The following is a 19,743-nucleotide window of genomic DNA, read 5'->3' on the forward strand; positions in this document are numbered from 1 at the left end:
AATTCATCTACTTTAGCATTATAAGGGCCATTATGAAATGCATTAGTTCTTTAAACAAGTTAGGCTATTTCAAATGAAGTGACAAAGTAATTTTTAAAGCATTAATGTAATTGGGACAACTCTTCTCATGACAGCATGGTAACTTGTAAAGCCTATTGTAGCACTGGTCTTGGAATGACTAGCCTGCCTCCCACCTCAACCAACTATTTTTGTTTTACTTGTTCTAAGCAGCTTATCTGCTGAATCATATAGCCTGATGCTGTCACGATTCGTCCAGAGCACCTTGCCGCCCCAGGCAGTTCCCAATTAAAACGCTGAATAGCTTCTGCTTGTCACTCTTAGCCACATGAACATCCTCAGCAAGCCCAGACAGTTAACTGGCAAAACATTTAACATCAAGGGCATATCTCTAGCAGCTCTCAAATATGGTTAGAAAGAATACTTTGTGGGGAAATAATTTGCTTGGCATTTGCACCCAAGAAAAAGGAAGTTTTCCCTGTCCTCCATACTCCGGAGCGCATCATAAGAAGTTGCTAGTCTTGGGATAGCTCAGTTGGTTAGAGCATGGTGCTGGTAACACCATGGTTACAGGTTCAGTCCCCGTAAGGGACAGCTGCCTATTCCTGCAGGAAGTTGGACTACATGATCCTCGGTGTTCCTTCCAACTCTGATTCTAGGTACCACCTCATGCAGCCTCAGATAGGGCACTTCTCTTTTAAAATGAAAGGGTGGATAGTGAGGTTGAACAAGCATAACCTTCCCCCAAGCCAATTCAAAACAGGCAAAAATGCCAGCCAGCATAGCTAATGGGATAAGGAGTTGTAGTCCTATCTCTGCCCCAGAAGAGCTTAGCTGTCTCTGCCTTTCCACCCAAACACTGCAATATTAGCATGTTTTATATCGGTCTGCTGGATATGTAGCAAAGCTGTCCTATTTTTCTCTCTACTGTAGAAGAATTGGATAAGAGAACCTGCTCTATGGTTCCCAATGCTTGGGAGGAAGAGCACATAAAACACAATAGAGTTGGGAGGAACCCCAAGGTTCATCTAGTCCAACCCCCTACAATACGGGAATCCTGCCCACAGCTGTCCCTGGGTGGGCAAGAACTACCAACCTTCTGGTTAACAGCCAGGCACACTCCCATTGCACCAGATACGTACTCAATTTGTTTTATAAAGGACAACCCTTGGTTAAAACTACACACAAGGCAACAGTATTGCACAACCTCAACATCTGTATGCATAATTAGTTCATGCAACAGATAACTGCAAGTTATCAGGTGAGGATCCTAATCACATTTCGAACGCTAAGTGGCTGCTTGCACTGCAGTGAAGTACAAAGAGATACAACTCAAAAAAGCAACTGCCAGCAGCTGTTTTGACAACAGTGACCATTCCCAGGGCTGGAAAACAGCCTTTGCAGTAGAATCCCAAATTCAAAAAGGAAAGCTAGACCCCTACTCAAGGCAGATGCTTTTGTAGTACTACTTTATTGTAGAATAGGCACACTTAAAAAATAAAGTACCACCAAACAAATGGCTCCAAATAAAAGATACACAAGTCTAGAAATCAGAAAATGACCACTGAACAAGTTTGATCATCAGTCAAGGTGGCTTCAGATCAAGACCAGACACAAGATGAGGCTTATTTACTAGGACAAGAAGCAAGATTGACTAAAGCTCACGCATATTTTGGGACATTGCAAAAAGAAATCTATAAAACTATATTTTCTAAGCTAATCCAGACAAAGCTATATTTTAAAAGGAGAATAAAGTCAAATGTATTACCCAGAGCAGAAAAATCCACAAGAACGTTACTGGGTATTCATTTTGAGAAGTTCAGAAGATTTATCCACCCAGCCAAAGTTAAATGCTTTGAAGCCCCATGCCTGTTAATGGACCGTATTATCTTCTTAACATGTCCATTAAAACTGATGGAATTTTAAAAAGCTTGGCTTTGGCAAGAAATGTGTCTGTTTTAAGTAGAATACACCTTATTTCCAAGTTTTAGTAAAAGACAGGGATAGTTGGGACAGAACATGGATGAAGTCAATTTCACGGAAACACCAAATGTTTGCTTTTCTTCACTTTGCCTTAGCCAGAACAATATTTACATTTAACATTTATTCAATTAAAACAAACAGGAAATACATCTTAAAGGATTTTTTTTTCTTTGCAGCAAAGTGCTACACCGGGGCAAGCAACTAGCAAATATTCTATTAACTGGATTTATTGCATCTATTTGCAATAAATAAATTGCAAATTTATTGGGACATCTTAATATGAAATTAATATTCAGCTGAGATAACTTTTGGACCTCCTAGGAACTGAAAACCACCCTGCAACGCACTGTGTCATTGCATTCAAGATCTCCATGCACTGGAGGGAATAAAAAAATCAGTTTATGGTTTCCAGAGTTTCAGCAGCCCATCTTCACTATAGGTAGCAATCAAGTTCTGGTGGGGATGGTGGGCGATACCAATAACATCCTTTTCATGAACCTGGGTGTAAAAGAAAGTTAATAAATCTTTCCTTGAATTTAACTCAAAATCTGCAAGGGTGAAGGGTGAAGACATAGTATTAACATCCCAGAAATAATTTGTACATCCTGCCCAGTTCATAGTGAGGAATATATATGCCTTATAATGTTCTTCTAAAGCAGGCTTATCGGAAGTCATTTGCCAGGTAGTTCATGTCTATACAGCATTGCAGAAGAAAAGTAGGGAATAAGCTGCCTAGCAAAGATGCCATAGAGAAGGCAGGCATGGGGGAAACTTTTCCAGTGCAAGAGCTTCTCAATCCCTTCTGTACAATCTTGTGGGAGCTGCGTGCCAGAGGTGGCTGGGGCCAGAGGCAGAGGAGGTGGAGCAATGAATGGAATTTTACCTTTGTGCAGTAGGCTAGTTTCTACACACAATTACATACACATCCCTCTCTCCATCTTCCACCTGGGCAAGCAGCAGGCACCATCAGAGTTCAAGGATGCATTCCAGCCAGGAAAAAGCCCTCAAGGAGGATGCAAAACAGGGCTGGTGAGTGGAGTGACTAGGGAGGATGTGTGGCGTGGGGAGAGTTCTGGGGCCGCATAAGAGAGGCCTCAAGGGCCGCATTTCACCCCCAGGCCTGGGATTTCCCCATCCTTGCCATAGAAGAGGACAATACAGAGGTGACAAATACAGTCATACCTCCAGCTGAATGTGCTTCAGGTTGAGCGCTTTCGGGTTGCGCTTCGTGGCAACGTGGAAGTAATGGAGTGCTTTACTTCCAGGTTTCACTGCTCGCGCACACGCTCAAAATGACGTCACACGCATGCGCGGAAGCGGCAAAACGTGACCCGTGCACGCGCAGTCGCATCTTACGTTCCATTCAGGATGCGAACGGAGCTCCAGAACGGATCCCGTTCGCATACCGAGGCAGGGGTTGGCAAGGTTTACCTTGCCTGGGCCGGATCGGTCCCATGGAGATTCCCTCCGTGGGCTGGATCACACCGGAGCTCGCGTGCGCATGAACGTGCATGTCTGTGGTTTCTAGCGTCTGCGCAGACACGATTTCTGGAGCCGTGGAAGCGAGTCCCCGCACCGCGCAGGTTTAGCACAGCGCGCCGGGACTCGCTGAGCGGGCGGCTCGGTTCTGGGGTGGCTCGTGGGCTGGTTAAATGGCCTCCGTGGGCCATTTCCGGCCCATGGGCCGCACGTTGCCAACCCCTGTATTAGGGCCTGCTTGCCAGCAGAGGTGCAGCCATTCCTCTGCCTCCCCCCCCCCAGCAAATAATACCTATAGATGGGCATCATTCAGGAATGCAGCCACAATCTGTCTCTTACAGTCAGCACATCCCAAAAATTTCAATGGGAGGGTTTTCCACCACTGCAAATTGCAGGCACCAGGGCACCCAGTAGCTTGTGGGGCTAGGAAGCCTGTCTTTAATCATTTACCCCTTTCCCCACTCAGTTGTCCTCATCCAGATTGGCCGGCCCTGCAATTTGCATTAGAATCTCCTCCCCCCTGCCACAATCCCTAGCCCATTGGATCAAATAGTAGATCTTGTTGCAATGCAAACTACAGCTATAGGCTATCTTGTGTGAACTGGGATCACAGTGGAGGTAAGGGACAAAAGCCCTCCTAGCACCCCGCTAACAGGGTACCAACAAGACTGATGGTCCAACACCTGCAATTTATTATATTTCTCTGCTGGCTGGGGAGGAAGAAAAGCCCTCTCCCTGACACCTGGCAAAAAGCAGAGGCGTAGTGGTGGGATCAAGGAGGAGAGACCCCACAGGCCAGATGAGAAACCTCTGCAGAGTGGGGGTTACCTGGCCCCCAGATTTAAGCATTTTCATCTGCTTTTCAGTTTCTGGCTTCCTAGCCTACAGTGTACCAAGGTGGAGCCTCTGGGACAGCAAGAGAGGTGTGAAGGGAGCTCCAGGCATGTTGGCAAAAACTGGGTTGCCCCTGCTGCTGGTAGGATCCTCTGCTGGATCTCCTCTCTCTCTGTGAGCGGAAGGAGCCTTTCCGTTTGCGGAAGCATGATTGGGATTTGCATCACAGTAATTAAAAGCAAGGAAATCTCCAGTTCAACTCCTCTCTGCAATGTGCTTAATAGGGACTCTCAATCCCCATCACCCACAAGCAAAAATGGGGATAAGAAAACTTAAGTACTTAGCAAGGGGTGTTGTATGGACTACTGAGACGTTATTCTTGACATGCTTAGAACATTCGCAAGTAATGCTAAAGCATCGTCGTCAGCATCCTTTTCTCCCCTGAATGATTAAAAAACGAGGAATGCAGAATAATCTCCATTAGGTAAAGTAAAGGGACCCCTGACCATTAGGTCCAGTCGTGGCCGACTCTGGGGTTGAAGTGCTCATCTCACCTTATTGGCCAAGGGAGCCGGCGTACAGCTTCCGGGTCACGTGGCCAGCATGACTAAGCCGCTTCTGGCAAACCAGAGCAGCACACGGAAACGCCGTTTACCTTCCCGCCAGAGCGGTACCTATTTATCTACTTGCACTTTGACGTGCTTTCGAACTGCTTGGTTGGCAGGAGCAGGGACCGAGCAACGGGAGCTCACCCCGTCGCGGGGATTCGAACTGCTGACCTTCTGATTGGCAAGTCCTAATCTCTGTGGTTTAACCCACAGCGCCACCTGTGTCCCTATAATCTCCATTAGCTGCAGCCAAAAAAGATAGTTGAGATGAGAAAATGCTCAGTGGCATGTCATGACTTTTGCATTACTAAATGTTATGGCAGAGGGAGATCTTTTTGGGAGCAGTTACACAGCAGCTACGGTGCATGCTTCTGGCCAAAGGTTTGGCCTTGGACTGAGAAAACACTTATTTTAAATGTATTATTTTATGCAAACTGTTTCTCAGCCTTTTAGCTAAGATCAAGTGTAGGGGGGCTAAACCTTTGAGACAAAAGGTCTCACCTGCTTGCAGTAAAATTACAACTTCCAAACTAGGATCAGGTCATACCCAGCATTTTGTAAGGTGTTTACAAAGACGCACATGCTGCCGTCTCTGCTACTCACCGTCAAAGTTCTCTCCAGCTTGCCAGTCACTGTGCTGAAACAGTACAGCACAAAGTCTTCACCCACACAGTAGATCCACTCGCCTCGTGGAGAAAGGGCACAGCAGACAAAGTCACCACCTTCCCTCTTACCAGAGCTGAAGCTTCTCACAATCTACAAAGTCAATATATATATTGGTATTTAAATCAGCTGCACATTTGTTGGGTGAGTGAATTGCTTGAAATATACCGAAGGATCCCATAGATCAAACAACACATAATTGGACCTAAGGGAAAACAGAAGCAGCATAACCCTCGGGGATCCATCCCATATTCTCTGCTTGAGCACTGCTGAGAATGCTAATGAGAACAGGGCTTCCAATTATTACTTTTGGAGTCCAGAATATCAGACGTATTGAGTCCAGAATCCTATTTAGTCACGATGACTTACAAACGGCCCCACAAACCATTTAGAAAGGGAGAAGTGAAGGAATCTGGACTAAAGAAACAGAATCTTCCCAAATCCAAGAGGATGAGTTCCCAGTCATTTCAAACCTATTGTCCTCCGATAACATACCTGGCCCTGCATGTTCATAATGACAACTGTGTTTGATCTGTTGCAAACAACAAAGTGTTCCGGATTCTTAGGCAGCAAAACCACACTGTTGACGGTGATGTCTGTCCCCGCTGTGCTGCCGAGTGATTTGAAAGTGTTACAACACTCCGTAGTCTTCATATTCCAAACCTGGAAAACAGAACAAAGGAGAAAAGATCAGTACAGTCATGTAACATATATAAGCCCAGCTCCAGAGTTCTGCCACACCTTAGCAGCATGCCAAGAAATGGAATCCCAGTTCTGCAGAGTGATAGTAATGCTTCACAATATGGTGAGCACCACATCCCTTCAAAACATAGACATATAAATGTACTATATATTTTGGAAAGTTGCTTGTTTGCTATGTACGTCGACACTTCTTAAAATATAACAAAATTTGCATGTGGCTCCTGCAATCAAGGAGCAGGTTTTCGTTTGTGTTTTGATACAGTTGGATGCCATTATGAATCATGGTGGCAGATTAAACTTTTCAGAATTGCACTGATTTTTTTGTTTTACTAGTTTAAAATAACGATGGTGGTCTGCTTTTTTATTTTAAAAAGCCAGTCCATAACTGGTGGTTAAGGTCTGGTACTGAAGGTCCAGGCTGGTATTTAAAACAAGCAAAAAAAATACAACCTACTAAACAGCTGATTAATCAAATAAGTATATACAATGCTTCTAGAAAACAGCTTGGCTTCAACTATGGAATCCCTTCAGAGAAATGCTAGTTCATCATATTTTAAGAAGCTGCAACAGGCAGAGAAGACTTGTGATATAGAAAGTATTAAATGTATGTTTTACTTCCACAATCCAAGCTGGTGAGAATTCTCTTTACAAAAGTGAAACGAGCAAACACTTCAGCTAACCAAGCAAAATAAACAACTGCCAAAGGCCAGTAGGCTGATCTTACCTTCACGGTGCCATCTGAAGATGCGCTGATAATGTAATGCCCATCCTGTGTAAATGTGGCTTCGTTAACAAATGACGAATGACCACGAAATTCTTTGAGAGTCTTGCCAGACTTCAAGCCATGAATCCTGCCGCAGAATAAAAGCTATATTAAGGTCGGCCAACCAAGTAAGGCTGAATAGCAAAACTTAGCAAAACGAAACGTACCTGATTGTCTGGTCAAAAGAGGCACTAAGAATCTGACTGCTGTCCTTTGAAAAACTCAGGCAGGTGACACCTTTGCTGTGTGCTCTTTCGAATCGCCTCAAACATTGCCCACTCTGAATCTTCCAAACCTGGGTAGAGGAGAAGGAAATAGAAAATCATGTGCAATTTATTTCTGTCCCTGGAAAGCCACCAACTTCAGGCTAGTTGGAATTTCTTGTTACTGACTGTTATAAAAACATGAGAAGATTCTGCTGATTTTTCATTTTCTTATAACAAGACTCGTAAAGGAATTCTGTTAATTTCATTGTATCGTTGTTTCTGTCCCTAGTTTATATACACCCCACCTATTTTAATTTATCGTATGTTAGAACTTGCATGATTTGTATGTTTTAATTAGTTCTTACTGGGTCTGTAACTGCGTAATGAAACTGTGGTCTGCGAGAGAATCACAACCAGGCAGACAGACTATTGTGAACCCCAAATTCTTGCCCATAGAGGAAGCTGCCCTTGACATTTTTGCATGAGCTACTGTTATGGCCTTGCGTCCTTTCAAATCAGCGTCTGTGGAGTGAGAAGGTAAGTAATTCTGCTATGCCTCTCCGTCAGTTGTGACAGAATTGTCTGATGATTCCTGATGCAGAGAAGCAGCAGAATGACACCCTCACCCAAGGGAGCTGTCTGTAAGGGGGAGGTTAAGGGGTGATATGATAGCCATGTTCAAATATATAAAAGGATGTCACATAGAAGAGGGAGAAAGGTTGTTTTCTGCTGCTCCAGAGAAGCGGACACGGAGCAATGGATCCAAACTACAAGAAAGAAGATTCCACCTAAACATTAGGAAGAACTTCCTGACAGTAAGAGCTGTTTGACAGTGGAATTTGCTGCCAAGGAGTGTGGTGGAGTCTCCTACTTTGGAGGTCTTTAAGCAGAGGCTTGACAACCGTATGTCAGGAGTGCTCTGATGGTGTTTCCTGCTTGGCAGGGGGTTGGACTCAATGGCCCTTGTGGTCTCTTCCAACTCTATGATTCTATGATTCTAATGTACCTTCATGAGGCACAGTTCCCTACATACAAGCCTTCCAATCAGGAAAGAGACTGCAGAGACACTAGACCAGGAGAAGGCAAATTTTTTTTAGCCGGTCCACTGTCCCTCAGACCTTGTGGCAGGCCAGAGATGCAGCACTGGGGGGGGGGGGGAGCTGGAAGAAGAGGCGAGGGGGGCAAGTAGTCCTCCTCCCCACCCACTGTGCTTACCTTCCCAGGGGCTGCCGCCATCGCTGCTTCTCATGGGTAGGCAGAGTGAGCTCGTCTCCTTGGCTCTCTGGCCCACAGGAGCACCAGGGCAACGGCAGCGGAAGGAAGATGAGTGGTGCAAAAGGGCTGGCTCCGGAGAGGGGCTGCTTAAAATGGCGCTCAGCCAGCCCCCTTCCTCCTCTAGGCAGGGTGGGGAGAAGCCAGGAGGAGGGAGGGAGGTGGCGCCGCTGCGGTGTGTGTGAGGGAGAGGGGGGGGTGGAATGGTGCAGCCCGAACGAACAGAAACCCCACGCTGATCCACGGACAGTCCGTGGGCCAGATCCTGAAGGCAACTGGGCCTGATCCAGCCCGCGGGCCTTAGTTTGCCAATCCCTGCGCTAGACCAATTCTTACCCTTTCTGGGTATAACAGTGAATCTTGTTTTAATTCAGAAAGAAGCAGGCCTTAGCTCTCAGAAGTTTAAGAAACATGGCTTAAGATCCCCTCTCTGGATCAGTTTTCTGTCCTCTCATTCCCCAAAGTGCATACCTTGATCTTCCCATCCTGTGCTCCAGTTGCCAGCATTTCTGTATCCCTACTGAAACACATGCACAGAACAGCATCATCCATCATCATAAAGTTATCCTGAGCTTGGTACTTCAGATCCTAGATGAAGTAATGAACAAAGGATCAGTCACTGAAGGAGAAACAAGAGCCACCGGGAACAGCAATGTGTATAAGAGTCATACCAAAGGAGCTGACTTATTCAACTCTAAACAGTACTGTCTAATGGCGCTGGGGCCTAAACTACTGAGCCTTTTGGGCTTGCTGATCAAAAGGTCGGCGGTTCAAATCCCCGCAACGGGGTGAGCTCCTGTTGCTCTGTTCCAGCTTCTGCCAACCTAGCAGTTCGAAAGCACACCAGTGCAAGTAGATAAATAGGTACTGCTGCGGCAGGAAGGTAAATGGCTTCTGTTGGAATGTCCTGTTATGCCATAAATGGTTCAGTCATGCTAGCCACATGACCTGGAAAGCTGTCTAAGGACAAACGCCGGCTCCCTCGGCCTGAAAGCGAGATGAGCGCCACAACCCCATAATTGTCTTTGACTGGACTTAACCGTCCAGGGGTCCTTTACCTTACTAATGTGACTAGCAGTGGAGCTCAAAGTTAGGAGCCTTTCTTAGGTCTGCCACATGAGATTTTTTATAATAGAAGATGCTGAAGCCTGAATCTGGGGAGATTCAGGCTCCAGCAGCTTCTTAATGCAATTAAATCAAGATTTAGTCTACCAAATCAAGCACTAGGTGTTACATGGTAAAAGCAGGATTCCCAAAAACACTTGGTTTGGAAGCCTACATAACATCTTTGTCACTTGAGACCTCTATTTTCAGAACCCACCCTATTTTTTGTGATTCCGTTTTTTGTGTAATTGTACGTTTTTAATGTTTTTAGTGTTGTATTTCAAATTGCTGCAGACTGCCCTGGGACCTTGAACAAGTTGCTCAGTCTTGAAAATGATGCTGACAAGTGTCAAATTGGTATTGTTTTAAAATTCAAATGCACTGTGCACTCAGAGTTCCCATTTACACTCCAGTTCCATTGGGGAAACAACACAAATCATAAATGTTGCTTCTACCTGAATTTAGTACAGTAAGCCCACAACTTATGTGGGGCTTATGTTCTGGGGGTCGCTCCTAATGCCAAAATCGTAGATAGTCAAAGCTCACTGGGTTCAATGGTGGGTGGGAGTGCCAAATAATTTCCCCCAGAATGTTGCCCCCTTTATTCCCCCCCTTCCTTGTTTTATTTTATTGTCTAAATCTGAATGCGCACAAGTTAAATGAGTGCAAGCTGAGGGCTTTACTGTCAAAACACAAACTACGTACTAAACAATCCACTTGAAAGGCCATGCAGTGTTTTACCTTCCTTATTTTGCCGGTGGTGAAGTTCCATACTTCAATGAACCCATCAACAGAGCCAGTGACCAGATACTGACCATCTGGGGAAAATCGAGCACACTCCACGTGAGACTTCTGGCCAAACTGTTTTAAGGGAACAAAAAGAAGGATTTCACGCAATGCCAATTTCACATAAATAACCCTCTGACACTGGAATAGGATACTATCCTTGACAAAATAATGACAAAACCTCAGCCCTCACATCACATTAAGTGCTCAAACTCTGTGGATATTTTAAAAATGCGCATCTCTTTCTGAATGAGGAAAAGTATCCACAATGATTGCAGCATACAGATTTTGTGCCAATTTAATATGAAATACAGTGGTGCCTCGCAAGACAAAAAGAATCCGTTCTGTGATTCTCTTCGTCTAGTGGTTTTTTCGTCTTGCGAAGCAAGCCCATTGACGGATTAGCGGATTAGCGCTATTAGCGGCTTATCGGATCAGCTGAAAAGCGGCTTAGCGGCTTAGAAAAAAGGGGGGGGGGAAACCAGCAGGAACTCGCAAGACATTGTCGTCTTGCGAAGCAAGACCATAGGAAATTTGTTTTGCGAAGCACCTCCAAAACGGAAAACTCTTTCGTCTAGCGAGTTTTCCGTCTTGCGAGGCATTCGTCTTGCGGGGCACCACTGTATTTATGAAAGCCTAATTGGTGTTAACTTCCAGAAACTGAACTAAAATAGGTTGGATACAGATCTGTATTGCGCAGCGTAGAGCTCCTGCTGGAGAAATGGAGCAGAGAGGTGATTTCCGCCAATTCCTTCTTCTCCCAGCAGTGCCCTGAAAAGCTGCTCTGAGAGTAGGAACAAGTAAGAGGTAGTGCTTGCGAGAGAATTGGGGGAGATCATCTGACCCCCTTTCTCTAGAAAGGAGCCTCTGCTGGATCTCTGTCCCTTCTGCAAAAGGAAGAGGGCTTGGTGCTTGCAGAGGGGCAAATCTGGATTGAACCCAATTACTATGTATATGCTTTGGTTCATGGCTTTCAACCTAGCCAAAGAAAAAGTTGCTTTCTTCATAAAAATCCTATTTTATATTCTCCCTCTACAGGTGGGTGGGTGGAAGGAATCAATCACCACTGGATGCCATTTTGAGCAAGAAACATAACAAACCCATTTAGCATTCTTGTGTACATGTCTGGTATGCAAGTGAGTCAAAAATGCATCTTTAATTTAACTTAATCTAATCATTTTAGTTTAATGATCTGTTTTATATCTTGTCTTTCCTCTCAAAGTAGCCCAGGGAGGCAAACACTGTCACTTTAAAAAAAAAAAAAGCATTCTGAAACAGTTAAAACATTCTAAAAACAGGTAGGTAGCCGTGTTGGTCTGACACAGTTGAAATATATAAAAAAATAAATTGTCCAGCAGCTCCTTAGAGCCCAACTAAGTTTGTTCTTGGTATAAGCTTTCATGTGCATGTATCTGAAGAAGTGTGCATGCACACGAAAGCTTATACCAAGAACAAATGTAATTGGTTTCTAAGGTGCTACTGGACAATTTATTTATTTTTTATATATTCTAAAAACAGTTTCAGTTAAAATAATTATTTCATCCAGTGATCTCAGTTGATTTCTAGTCCAATATCAGCTACAAATATAAAAATGAGAAAGGCTACAAACGTATTTCATCAACTTGCTTCTGTGTTTAAATATAGCAGGTATTCAGACCAAGGACTCAGCTACATTAGGTTTTTAAAAAAGTGTTTAAAATGCATTATAACACTATGTCAGCAGATGGCAATGTAGAGATCCGTCTTTGGCAATGTGAGTTCCCATTATGAGGTTTATAACGTATTTTCCTGAAGCATATTTTTAATGTGTCTGGATCCAGCCCAAGTTCAATATGACTCAAAAGCCAGATGAAAAGATACGTCTATTTTGCATTTCATGCAACAGGAATCTACAAGATATATATAAATTGGCATCAGTGAGAGAAAGTGTGCTTTTCAGAGCTTACGGGCATGGTATTATTACTAATCACTAAAATGTAGGGGATTGAAAGTCAAGAGCAGTCAGCAATCCTGAATGTAACTGCAGGAAGCTCCTGCAGCCAATCGGAAGCTGTGGAAGCCCCGTCGGACGTTCGGCTTCCAAAAATAGTTCACAAACCAGAACAGCCACTTCCGGGTTTGCGGCATTCAGGAGCCAAAACGTTCAAGAACTAAGCTATTCGAAAACCAAGGTACGACTGTACTGTATCCTTGACATGTTATTTAAATAAACTCCAGGTTTGTGCCCCGGGGAAGTCACTTCGGTGCTGCTAAGGCAGCCGTTTGACTTCACCCCTGGAGACGTACTCCATTGTCTCTCGAGACAGATGGACGCCAACAATTCAAGAAGAATCTGGCCCGTTCCTCGCAAGTGGTAATTAGGGACTCACCTTAATATGCCGACTCAGTTGGGTGGGGAACTTTTCCTCTTCAACATCTTTGACAGCTGCTTTGCCTCGGAACAAATCAATTGTCATACCAGGAGGAAGGAGTCCCTGGTGCTGTTGCCATTTCAGTGCCTGAGAAATCAAAAGGATACATCTCAAACATCAGCTGTGACCTTTCCTTAGTGGTAAAAACTTGACTATGATCATCCACCTACACTGCAGAAGGGTCTGTGAACACAGATTTGTTCTTGAGATTAATTTATTAAATCTATCCCAGGAAAAGAATCTTTTGAAATGTGAACTGGAAGACTGTGGTTTTACTAAAACAAATTGTATTTAACTGTATAATAATAATAATAATAATAATAATAATAATAATAATAATAATTTATTTATATCCTGCCCATCTGGCTGGGTTTCCCCAGCCACTCTGGGCGGCTTCCAACAGAATATTAAAATTGAATAACCTATTAAACAATAAAAGCTTCCCTAAACAGGGCTGCCTTCAGATGTATTCTAAAAGTCAGATAGTTGTTTCTTTCCTTGACATCTGAAGGAAGGGTGTTCCACAGGGCGGGTGCCACTACTGAGAAGGCCCTCTGCCTGGTTTCCTGCAACTTGGCTTCTCGCAGCGGGGGAACTGCCAGAAGGCCCTCTCAGTGTCTGGGCAGAACGATGGGGGTGGAGATGCTCCTTCAGGTATACTGGACCTTTCAGCAGTTCATGAATAAGGATCTCTATTTTCAGTTTCATACAATGTAAGTCTCGGGGGGCGGGGCGGGGCGGGGGAAGAATACCTGTCCCAGCAATGCCATAAGACGAGATGGAGGCACAACACTGACTTCACCGGCCAAGGCTTGGGCAATAGCAGCTCTCCGCTTCTCTTTGCTGCTCCCATCTGGATATGCCTAGCACAGAACAACGGTATACCTCAGTTTAGTTTTCAGGGCTTGAAGGAACTTTGTAAGAGCAACTGTTCTAAAAAAGGCAAGACCCTTCCCAGTTTGAATGAAGTAAAGCTACTTATCCAACAGGTATCAATCTGTTTTGTTCATTAAGGAAAAGCAGAGATTTGTAGTGCTTCCATCTCCCCTAAACTTAGACCAGAAAAGCAAAGAGTGGATGGCATCATTTGGAGCACAGCAAACACAAGGGAAGAAGGTCTCCACAAGTCCACAACCCAGTAATAGTAATAATAATAATAATAATAATAATAATAATAATAATAATAATTTATTTATACCCACCCATCTGGCTGGGTTTCCCTAGCCACTCTGGGCGGCTTCCAGGAGAATATTAAAATACAATGATTCATCCAGTATTAAAAGCTTCCCTAAACAGGGCTGCCTTCAGAAAGTCCGATAGTTGTTTATTTCTTTGACATCTGATGGGAGGGCATTCCACAGGGTGGGCCCCACTACCGAGAAGGCCCTCTGCCTGGTTCCCTGTAACTTCACTTCTCGCAGTGAGGGAACTGCCAGAAGGCCCTCGGCGCTGGACCTCAGTGTCCGGGCAGAACAATGGGGGTGGAGATGCTCCTTCAGGTATACTGGGCCAAGGCTGCTTAGGGCTTGTAAGGTCAGCACCAACACTTGGAATTGTGATTGGAAATGACTGGGAGTCAATGTAGGTCTTTCAAGACTGGTGTTATATGGTCCCGGCGGCCACTCCCAGTCACCAGTCTAGCATTCTGGATTCTGGATTCTGCATTCTGGATTAGTTGTAGTTTCCGGGTCACCTTCAAAGGTAGCCCCACATAGAGTGCATTTCAATAGTCCAAGCCGGAGATAACCAGAGCATGCACCACACTGGCAAGACAGTCCGCGGGCAGGTAGGGTCTCAGCCTGCGTATCAGGTGGAGCTGGTAGACAGCTGCCCTGGACACAGAATTGACCTGCGCCTCCATGGACAGCTGTGAGTCCAGAATGACTCCCAGGCTGTGCACCTGGTCCTTCAAGGGCACAGTTATCCCATTCAGGACCAGGGAGTCCCCCCACAACCGCCTGCCCCGTCCCCCAGAAACAGTACTTCTGTCTTGTCAGGATTCAACCTCAATCTGTTAGCCGCCATCCATCCTCCAACCGCCTCCAGACACTCACACAGGACCTTCACTGCCTTCACTGGTTCCGATTGAAAAGAGAGGCAGAGAACCCCCAAATGGTACCAGCCCCACCTGATGGGACCAACCCAACACTCACATGCCACTTACTCAAAAAAGCAAATTGCTGGCAACATTAGGCATCATTTCTGATGGAATTCCGAATCTGTATGAGGATCGTAACATTGAAGGGGACCCTGGAGGCTAACTAGTCTAATGCCCTACTCACTGTAGGCAACCAAGAGCTACAGCACTCGCAGCAGAGGGCTGTCCGGTCTCTGTCCAAAGACTTTCAGGGAGGGAGAGCCAGAGAGCCCATTATCCATCAAGGTAACTTCCATTATCAATTGAAAGGCTAATGCCTTGGTACTCAAACAACTTGGAACCCAAACACTGCAAACCCGGAAGTAAGTGTTCCAGTTCACAAACTTTTTTTGGAAGCCAAATGTGCTCCGTTTTGAGTGTTACACTTCTGATTTGAGTGCCACACTTCCGTTTTGAGTGTTACGCTGAAGTCTGTTTTTGCTATTTTGCGGCTCTTTTTTGTGTGACTGTGTGGAACCCAGTTCAGCTACTGATTGATTGATTGATTGATTGTGTGACTGCCGTATATTGTTTACTGCTTTCATTTTATGGATCAATGGTCTTGTTAGATAGTAAAATTCATGTTGAATTGCTGTTTTAGGGGTTGTTTTTAAAAGTCTGGAACGGATTAATCCATTTTGCATTACTTTCTATGGGAAAGCGTGCCTTGGTTTTGGAACGGACTTCCGGAACGGATTAAGTTTGAGAACCAAGGTACCACTGTATATAAAAACAGATTTTTGATTAGTATAGGCATACCTCACGAGGATCAAAATAGGACCTGGCCAAAAGGTTTTCAAGGTGGATGTAACGCTCTGGCTGAGTTTGCTTTAGCATGATCATTGGGTCAGTTTGTCTGAGGAGAGATCTGGCAGCACCCAATTCACGAAGCTCTATCAATTCCAAAACTACCTGAAATATCAGAAGAAAAACAGCATCAGTAAGCAGCATTAATGTTTAACGTGGTACGCATATTCAGTATAAGAGCAAGCTGCACAAACAGAAAATCAAAGTTTCAGGCAGCTTTCAGAAATGGAGAAGAGGTTCAGATAACCAAAATCCGTATCTTGCTCAGTTGGCCTTTATTATGACAAGGATTAGTCAACTGATACCAGGAGAGTCACCCCTGAACCCCACCTGAATGCATCAAGCACCAGATTAATATGCTTCCAGCATCTATCTAGTCTCACTTTATGAGACTCCATTTATGATATGGGGCTAGTTTTTTGAATTACAGGTAAGAGTACAAAAAAATGCCTTCCCTTCACCACAGACACCAATGACACTGATGTGGAAACAACAGAATTTGAAGCTATAATATTCTCATCATCACGTGATGATGGGAAACAGTTCTAGATATACTCTCCATCTATGGTTTGGTTGGTATGGTTGGTATTTAGTAGGAGAGGGCGATTACTAGTATGGTTGAGAAATAGTACCCTTATGAGCCACCATACCTCTAGAAGACAGGTGAATAATTATTTATTCTGACAGCCTTTTAAAATCTGAGAATTTAACAGCATTTTAATGCCACTGTTATTTTTCAATACATGTATTTTAAATGCTTAACTTTTTAATGAACTTGCAATGTATTTCCTTGCAAAATATATTAGTGTAAAAATAAAAATAAAACAGCAAACATCAGAAAAAAGTTGGTTCAACTGTTCTCAGACCTAATATTTTAGTCTTAGTTGGAACCCATTACATCTTCACAAGATAAAACTATAAATGCAAAGCTACAGAGAAAGAGACAATCCATTTATTTTCTGGTGAATGATAAAGGTGCTATCAGACATGAACTAATATTACTGTAGAAAGCGTGCTTACCTGCTCATACAGATCAATAAGTGTTTTGTCTGGTAGTTTTAATGACTGTATTGCCTGCAGTACTGTGTCCCAATGGCCACTGTTAATATCTGCAACAAAACTCTCAATGCTGTCCACAGTGTTCAGTGACACGGTGGTCTCTTCCTGTAGTGTGGCCAAGGCACGATGCAGACTGTTCTCCTTCAGGTATTGCATAATCAGTCGGATAACACTGAGCGAAATAAACAGGAGGAACAATTAATTTTGTATGTGTACAGTGGTGCCCCGCAAGACGAATGCCTCGCAAGACGGAAAACCCGCTAGACGAAAGGGTTTTCCATTTTGGAGGTGCTTCGCAAAACAAATCTCCTATGGGCTTGCTTTGCAAGACGAAAATGCCTTGCGAGTTCCTGCGGGGTTCCCCCCCCTTTTTCTAAGCCGCTAAGCCGCTTATCAGCTGATCCGATCAGCAGATAAGCCACTAAAAGCGCTAATCCGCTAATCCGCCAATGGGCTTGCTTCGCAAGACGAAAAAACCGCTAGTTTTGTCTTGCGAGGCACCACCATATGCAGTCCTCTAGGGAATATACAGAGCAATGAGGGGGGAAATACAGCAGCCGATGAATAAGCAATCCATTTCCCCAAACTTATCAGATCCTGGTTCAAAGCTAAGAGGTGCACTCAAGACTTAGAAGACCCCACAATTATCATTGTGGGGGAGATTATGGAATGAGAATTGGAGATTGATGGCTTGCGATGCCATAAAGGAAAATTTTCTAAAGATGTTTTATAGATGGTACATAACGCCAAGCAAAATATTCAAAATGTATAAAACAAAACCCAAAATGTGTTGGAGGTGTAATCAAGCAGAGGGAACACTGCTACGCATGTGGGGGACCTGTAATAAAATTAAGAGCTTCTGGGATATGGTATATGAAGAGCTGAAGAAAATATTTAAACAAACCTTTTTTTTAAAAAAAACAACAACAGAAGCTTTCCTGTTGGGCATATTAGACTCCGACATTGCAAGTGAAAATAAGAGGACATTCCTGTATCCAACATCGGCAGTGAGAATCTTAAATGCAAAAAGCTTGTACGTTTTTACTGTAATTTTATTGGTGTTAGCCACCCTGAGCCCGCCTCTGTCCGGGGTATAAATAAAACTTATTACTATTATTACAGTGGTACCTCGGGTTACATACGCTTCAGGTTACAGTCTCTGCTAACCCAGAAATAGTACCTTGGGTTAAGAACTTTGCTTCAGGATGAGAACAGAAATCGGGCTCTGGCGGTGCGGCGGCAGCGGGAGGCCCCATTAGCTAAAGTGGTGCTTCAGGTTAAGAACAGTTTCAGGTTAAGTACGGACCTCCGGAACGAATTAAGTACTTAAGCCGAGGTACCACTGTACGTAAATCCGGCACTGGGTTTAGACCACAGCGGCACCCCGTCCCTAAGAGACCCCGAGGGTCATCTAGGCCAACCCCCTACAGCAGTGTTCCCCAACCTTGGGCCTCCAGCTGTTTTTGGACTACAATTCCCATCATCCTTGACCACTGGTCTTGCTAGCGAGGGATGATGGGAGTTGTAGTCCAAAAACAGCTGGAGGCCCAAGGTTGGGGAACACTGCCCTACAGTTACAGATAGGTAGCCGTGTTGGTCTGCCATAGTCAAAATTTAAAAAAAATCCTTCCAGTAGCACCTTAAAGACCAACTAAGTTAGTTCTTGGTATGAGCTTTCGTGTGCATGCACACTTCTTCAGAAACACTGAAACAGAAGTTACCAGATCCTTCTATATAGTGAGAAGGTGGGGAGGGGTATTACTCAGAAGGGTGGTGGGAATGGGAGATTGGCAGATAGCTGAGATGAGCCTGTTGACGACTCTTAACGACTGCAGTAGGTCTTACAGGAAAAGGCAAGGGGTGAGAAGGTGAAAAATGGCTTAGTCATGTAAAAATGGCTTAGCCTCACCCCTTGCCTTTTCCTGTAAAGACCTATTACAGTCGTTAAGAGTCGTCAACAGGCTCATCTCAGCTATCTGCCAATCTCCCATTCCCACCACCCTTCTGAGTAATACCCCTCCCCACCTTCTCACTATATAGAAGGATCTGGCAACTTCTGTTTCAGTGTATCTGAAGAAGTGTGCATGCATACGAAAGCTCATACCAAGAACTAACTTAGTTGGTCTTTAAGGTGCCACTGGAAGGAATTTTTTTATTTTGACTGCCCCACAGGACTGCGTGTGTGGCCTCAGAGGAAATGCACCCGCACCGAGTAGCAGCAACTGCAACCAAGCTACGAAAAAGCTCCCTCGGCAACCCGGGAGGGGGGGTGTTTTAAGCTGGCCCCGACGGGCACGAGCATGAAATGGGTCTGCCGGCAGAGGACAAAGGCGGGCGCGCGCACGGGGCACGGAAGGTGCCTGGCGCCGAGGCACGAAAGCAACCCCGCAACGCCGCCCGCTCCCCGAGCCCAGCCAGGGAACTCACTCCGACGACTCGATTTCGATCGACATGGTGAACTAGCGGCCCGTCGCCACCCGGAGAACTCCAAACCCAGGCGCACAGCAACCAGCCGCCACTTCCGCCCAGCCACTTCCGCCGCGCACATCCGCTTCCGGGGTCATGCCCCCTCATGCGACCTATCGCGACCCTCATAGACTTATGGTGGTAGACTGCCGAGGTTTATGGAATTCCGGGTTCCTTTACCCTTCTTTTCCCCTCTGAGCCACACTTTCAGAATGAAAATTTGCCGATTCCCCCCTCCCACATCGGTAAGAAATACATTGGAAAACGCAACTAGGATTGTTCCCAGTACCACTCGATGCCCTCGTTTTGAAAAGATGCCAATCCCAATTCTGCAATTAAAATAAAAACACGTTTCTGATACTATGCTACAGTGAAATGTTTTAGATATTTGTTTGCCCTTGAATATTCCCTGCTATCCGCTCCTGCCACACCAATTTGGGGCATC

General features: G+C 44.8%; 1 protein-coding gene across 1 annotated transcript; it reads right to left on the reverse strand.

Annotated features, from left to right (window-relative positions):
• Positions 1-1,470: 1,470 nt before the first annotated feature.
• Positions 1,471-19,411, reverse strand: SMU1 (SMU1 DNA replication regulator and spliceosomal factor). Its single transcript, XM_083481846.1, has 12 exons — positions 19,260-19,411; positions 16,794-17,004; positions 15,726-15,878; positions 13,582-13,692; positions 12,788-12,916; positions 10,374-10,493; positions 9,000-9,116; positions 7,218-7,345; positions 7,012-7,138; positions 6,081-6,248; positions 5,526-5,678; positions 1,471-2,499 (listed from the first exon to the last, which is right to left on the reverse strand). Exons 1-12 carry the CDS (start codon positions 19,283-19,285, stop codon positions 2,401-2,403), a joined length of 1,542 nt encoding a protein of 513 aa, XP_083337972.1. The 5' UTR covers positions 19,286-19,411; the 3' UTR covers positions 1,471-2,400.
• Positions 19,412-19,743: the final 332 nt, after the last annotated feature.

Source organism: Podarcis liolepis (assembly GCF_965112155.1).
Source record: "Podarcis liolepis genome assembly, chromosome: 17".
Taxonomy (NCBI): Eukaryota; Metazoa; Chordata; class Lepidosauria; order Squamata; family Lacertidae; genus Podarcis; species Podarcis liolepis.

Coding starts and splice junctions, on each gene's coding strand:
- SMU1 (XM_083481846.1), bottom strand. CDS start 19,285: ATGTCGATCGAAATCGAGTCGTCGGA. Junction 10,494..12,787: donor AACTGAGTCGGCATATTAAG/GTGAGTCCCTAA, acceptor CCCTTAAAACAG/TTTGGCCAGAAGTCTCACGT. Junction 7,346..8,999: donor CACAGGATGGGAAGATCAAG/GTATGCACTTTG, acceptor TCCTCTACCCAG/GTTTGGAAGATTCAGAGTGG.